Raw genomic sequence first — 6,513 nt, forward strand, 5'->3', positions numbered from 1 at the left:
CAATCTCAATAGCATTTGTTGATATTAGTTCTTTTTTATATATCTCATTGTGTTAGTATAGTCATAACTTATATATGAGTATTGTAAAATACTCATTCTCTTGCCTTGTTAGAAAATAAATTGACATTCATATCCTTCGTACAAAACTCCTTTGATCCTCTTGAGGATTTCCTCGGTTGTACCATCTATAGTATATTTGAGAAAGTAATATTAATTTAAGATATCATTGATATAAGATTAAATGAATATCGAACATAAGAAACAAAGAAAAAATAGCTTAAATGTATCCACACACTATATTTCTTTCCAACATACCGTTTTTATTTAAGAAAATAAACATTTTATTCAATTCGAAAGTCTTATATCTCCACACTTATTTGCTTGAGTTACATGTCATTAAATAGTTAAGATATTGAGATTTTTATTTGAATCTATGAAAATCCGCATCATCATATACCACAAGCAAAACTAGGCACAAAATTAATCTAACTAACAAATAATCATTTTCTTTAAAAAAATTATTATCAACATTTATGAATTTAAACTAATAGAACATAAAAAAAATATGAAGACAATAATTTATTTTCAAATAGTAAAAACAATAATATAGATATGTTTTATTAAGGACATTGAGTGATTATTCATGAAAGGATAGAGGACATATGAATCTAATACAACAATCTTTGAGTCTACCCTCAATTTCTTTTTCAAAATAACTTATTTTTATTAGTACAAGAAGAAAATACTTTTCAATTGATGATTGATATTTTTATTGGAACTTATTTAGATTCAGCTAATGAAAAGTCCCATGTTGAGGGTAAACCTCTCAAAGGAAACATATGCCCAAAACTCAAGCTTGACACTTCTGGTCACGGATAAATAAATACTAACTTCTACTCATTTATAATCCTTTTTGGTAAAACAAAATAAATAAATCGAATAGATTTCCAAATATTATAGAGAAATTAAATTAAGTCATTATACGTACCAACAAGAGTTATGATGGGATATATATGATCTATCCATCCTTTATCAACGGTCTCGATTTGAGCCATGGATATCAAGAAAATATTTTTAAAGATTATCACTCAGAATCCAAAATAAATTGGAATCCAATATAATGTATTGAAATAGAGTGAAAATGATACTAAGTACAATTTATAATTTATTCCAAATTCCAGTGGAATTCTTTTATCTTGAAGAATAATAACTTTTATAATAATTATAATAAGTTGTCACATTTAATATATCATTGAGATGTGTTATTTTTTGCCTTTCAATATGTGTTTTAAAGAAACTTTACAAGAAAATAAAAATATGGCATGAGGATATATAGAATTCTCATCTTACTAGTAATTTTTCGTTGTAATTTACCCCTGATTTTAATCAATACAGTGCCATTTAATAATTTAAGAACACAAAATTTTTATTTGAAACTACAAAATCATCATCATACACCACAATGAAAATTAGGCATAAAAGTATTTAATTGACAATCAATCATCACGTTGAGAAAAAACAATATTGTAATAAATATATATTAATAGCACGAAAAAGATATAAATTAAATATAAAATATATTCTTCATATGTAGAGAACAATAAAAAAAATAAAAAGTAAAAAAATTCATGAACAAGATTGTGGGTTATTCATAAAAAGATGGTAAGTTGATGAGACTAATCTCATAATATTCTTATTGTGACACAATTAGATTCGGATAATGCAATGTTTCAAATTGAAGGGGAACCTCTTTCTAATATAGATAACTCATACCCAAGATTCAATTTGACAATTCGGGTTAACGATGAAGTAATATTTACCTCTTTTCCAATGCAACCTTGTTGGTAGAACTCAAAAACTTATTCCAACATATTGCAGAATATGCAAGAGAGTGTTAAATAAGTTATTAATACCAACATTAATTGTGGAGGGACATATATGATTCATCCACCCTTAATCAAAGGTCCCTAGTTTGAGCTTTGAATATGAAAAAAAATATTGTTAGAATGTGTCTCTCGAATTTCAGATTAGTTGGAAGTTGATATGATATAATGAAAAACAAACAAAATATTAATTTCAATATTCAATTTATTCTGAATTTCATTGGATCTCCTTTATTATGAAGAACCATAATTTCTATTTCAATCAGTTTATCCAAGCATTCCATGGCAGAACAGTTGGGAACGATTGTTTAATTATGTTGATCAATGTCAACAGCACTTTAAAGTAACTTTAGTTAGTTGGAACAGACCACCAACAGGTATATATAAACTCAATATTGATGGCAGGGCCATGCATAATTCAGGCCAAACAGGTGGTGGAGGAATACTTAGAGATCATCAAGGTAAGCTGATCTATGCCTTCTCTATTCCATTTGGTTTTGGTACTAGTAATTTTGCAGAAATACAAGCTGCTCTTCATGGATTAAATTGGTGTCATCAACATGGATTCAAGAAGATCATATTGGAAGTAGATTCTGAATTACTAGTCAAATGGATTGCCAACACAAAGTCTATACCATGGAGAAGTCAACCAGCTATTCAACAACTTCAAGATATTAGCAAGAAGATGGAATATTTTCAGTGTCAACATGTATATAGAGAAGCAAATGTTACGGCTGACTTATTGGCAAAATGGAGTCACAAGATGGATATAATACAACATTTTTACACTTGTCAACAACTTAGGGGTGCAATTATAGGAAATTACATATTGGAGAAGATGGGCATGCAACTTTTCAGAAGAAGGAAGATAAAGAGGATCAAACATCCTCCATAAACTATAATGTATATTAATTGATAAACATAATAGTTTTGAAAATCTATTTTATATGTTATCGAATAGGTTATCTCTTTTATCAACTCTTGTAATGGGAGAGTCTCCCATATTTATGTTTTCTCATAATTTGTATTTTGAGAGGAGTCCTCTCTAGGTGCTTAGTCTTAGATTACAACAAATGTAAAGGGTTAGTGGATAAACCTTAGTAGGTAAATCCAATTAACCCACCTTAGGAAGGATGTTAGGTTTATGTCCCCCTCCATGTACTTTTTTATTATATAAATGCTAAGGCCTGGGGTTGATGCTTAGCCCCTGACCCACCTCAAGGGTCGTTTACCAAAAAAAAAAGTTATCATTTTTAATTTTTCATTGAGATATGTATTTTTATTTCAATATATGTCATCAGAATAAATATAATTTTCTTTCTTTGAAGTGAATATTTTGGTTCTGTTCACTTCTCTTGATTTTGATTCAATACTATGACATTTATAGGTTAAATATTAGAACACAAAATTTTAGCTGGATCTATAAAAATCATCATCATATACCACAAAAAAATATGGTAAAAAGTTAATCTAAATTACAAACAATCATTTCCCTCAAAAAAATATTTTTCATATTCAACAATATATGAATCTAAATGAATAGGAGAGAAAAACAAAAATAACATACATAAGGATACCTTTTTTTGTAGAGAACACAAATGTTACAATTCCAAAATTGTTGTGATCGCACTCGTCTATCCCACTAAGACAAGTCAGCCTAAAATCCAACAATAAGAAAGAAATGTGGAAAGTAACATACTAATAACATTAGAGCAGAAAATTTAGTTATATTAAATGACCCCATAACCTATTTGTCACATGGTAAGTGAGAGTTTTTCTTCTTTGTATTTTTTTGTCTGGAACTATGTGGCCCACAATAAGATTGATATCTTCACTATTTCCTCTTCGGAAGTGTTAATAGAAGCGAAAATCTCTTTAGAAAAGTAAAGTCCTAATGAAAGATGGAAGGTAAGTCAATTCTTTTAGGATAGAATTGAAAATTCCATCACTTTAGGTGTAGGAGGAGGAAGGTATTTTTGCCTAGGAAGACGACGATGCTAGAGAATTAGTGATTTGGCGGGGGGGGGGGGGGGGGGGGGGGAATAATGAGTGTCGAAGGGAGGTAGCGGTGTAAGCCTCTAAGGCTTGGCACAAGAAATCTTCTCTCACTCGCTGGAAAGAAATGATGTGAACTTGGTAGGATGAATTGAATTAGATAACGAATCTTCCTATGTTTTCGAAGAAATCAGAAGAAAGGATTCTGCCCCTAGGCAACTGCTTGTTTCACTTCTACTCTTGAAAGGGACACTTTCACGACGTTGGTTAAATACCATTTGAAGTTAAGGAGATAACCTCCGACCTCTTCTTTAAAGTCATCTAAGAGTGATTAGGTATCAGCCTTAAGGCTTAGAAATCCTCAATCTTATGATACATTTGGTAAGAAGCACCTGTCCAACCACAACAACCCCCACTTTCACAAAATTTTATACGAAATCATATTGATGAACATATGTCTAGAAAATTAGGAGTGGTTTCGTCAAAATCACAAGGAGGTTGCCGCGGTGATTCAAGAGATTCACTGCGAACTTCACGCGCGCATTTCGGGGGTTTTCAAGAAGAGCGCATCACAAATGCTGGACGAGACACGGGGGGGGGGGGGGGGGGGATGGAAGAAATCCTCCAGAGTATCCATACAAAGAGATACCAAAGCCCCTACTTTCGGAAAGTCCAAATATATTTTCGAAACATAGAGGGTACTGGAGGTACAGTGATGCAACTGTGAAAGAAATGGCATGGTCTCACATGACCTCCTAGGAAGATTATGGTTTGAGGAACCGATGGTCAAAGGAAATGTTAAGGACCTAATTTTGGGACGAAGCCGTATGACGTGAGAGTCTCACGCCCGATTCCTTTGATAAAGGTGTTTAACTAATTACCCTTCTCAAGCAAATTATTATATTGTGTGTATAAATCATATACTTTGAATTTATCATTTTAATTTATTTAGGTGGTATGATCCGGAATAACACAAAAAATGATAAATGAAAATAGGTGTTATAGTAAATATCATATTGTTACTATTATTTATTCCATTTTCTTGCAAGTAATCATAATAGGTTATTAGGTATTTCATAGTATATGAAAACTATATCTTGTTAGGTATTAATTCATTATATAGTAAGACTCATATGATATTAGGTATTTATATTCCACCTCAGTAACGTGGATACACTTTGAACAAGAAAATGTATATGATAGGAGTGAGAAGAAAGAGAGTGAATCAGATAAAGTTACCTACAGAAAGTCAGACAAAGGATGAGAAGGAACGGGTAAAAAAGCTTCCTGACTAAGAAAGATAAGAGTAGAAGAATATGTGATTAGGGTATCAGGGATATATAGTTAACATATAGTGTTTCAAGCTGCTACCACTAAGACTGATTTGAACCTTAGATCAAGTATATGATAATATTTATTGTTAGGTATTAATTTTATATGATAAATACCAGATGATATGAGTTATTAGGTATTTTATAGTATATGATAATATATGTTGTTAGGTATTTATTCTATATGGTAAGTACAATATATTATGATAAACAATTCTTATATATACATACGTATATATATATATATATATGTATATAACGGTATCACGAACCCTCTAAATTCTTTACAACATCATATGAAGATCCGCATGATCTCAAGAACTCTAAAATGATTCCTAAACCACCTACCCGTCCAACCGTAAAAAATCTACACTACAACATACATAAATACTCTCTCTAAAGGATATGTTAAATATAATTTTCATTTTTAAAGATTATCACTTCTCTCTAAAGGGTGGATGATACACTATGTTCATTATAAAGATTCTAGAGAATTTCTTATCAAACTCATTTTCTAAGATATAGAGATATTGTAGTATACTACTAGGGAGAACTTCCGCTTTTATTCTTCTGTAAAAAGTAAGGAAGAGAAAGTGTCTAATATGATCAATTAAGCGATAGGGCAGAGAATTAACTTCGTTAGGACGTAGTTGCTCTCAATTGACGATTTTCTGAGGGCCCTTTTTTATTTTATAAGGGAAGAAACTGTAGTTGGGTACAAAATAGGCCTGTGAAAGATGGGTAGGCAAGCATGCGGGTTGTACCGGTCATCTTTGAGTTGTCGAGTGACGATTGGCCAAGGGTACTTGCATCATGTAGCTGGGTACAAATAAGTCAGTTAGAGAAGTAGGCAGGGCATTAGGCTAGTGCTAGTGGGGTGCATAAACGAGGACAAAGCACATGTTTTTGTACTTTTCAGTTTTAAGCTTTCGAGTGACGATTTCTTTCACTCTTAAGAAAAGACGAGGGGATAGGGGGGAGGGGCTATCTTATAATAAAGGGGGTACTCTCTTCTCTAATAGGTGTTATGTTATTGTGTCCTATGCCTTAAGGAGTGGTCAGGGATTAAGCCACATGACGATTCCCTCCAAAAAAAAGGGGGCCTTGAGCACTCAAATGTGTATGGGGAAAGAACGATTATTCAACACACTTAAATCTAGTGGATGGAGTTTCATATTTATGAAAATCCAGGTTAAAACGTGTTACATAACCAAGACAACGTATCTTACTACTAGTAAGAAAGGGTTAGGGCCTCCAACGCCTATAAATAGAAGCTTAATTCCCTATTTGGAAAAGCAAAGGGA

At 32.0% G+C, this 6,513-nt stretch overlaps 1 protein-coding gene across 1 annotated transcript; it reads left to right on the forward strand.

The window, feature by feature from the left end:
• Positions 1-2,292: 2,292 nt before the first annotated feature.
• On the forward strand, positions 2,293-2,778 carry LOC138348685 (uncharacterized). Its single transcript, XM_069298257.1, has one exon. It carries the CDS (start codon positions 2,293-2,295, stop codon positions 2,776-2,778), a length of 486 nt encoding a protein of 161 aa, XP_069154358.1.
• The last annotated feature ends 3,735 nt before the right edge of the window (positions 2,779-6,513 follow it).

The sequence above is a fragment of the Solanum lycopersicum genome, chromosome 5 (genome assembly GCF_036512215.1).
Source record: "Solanum lycopersicum chromosome 5, SLM_r2.1".
NCBI classification, from domain to species: domain Eukaryota; kingdom Viridiplantae; phylum Streptophyta; class Magnoliopsida; order Solanales; family Solanaceae; genus Solanum; species Solanum lycopersicum.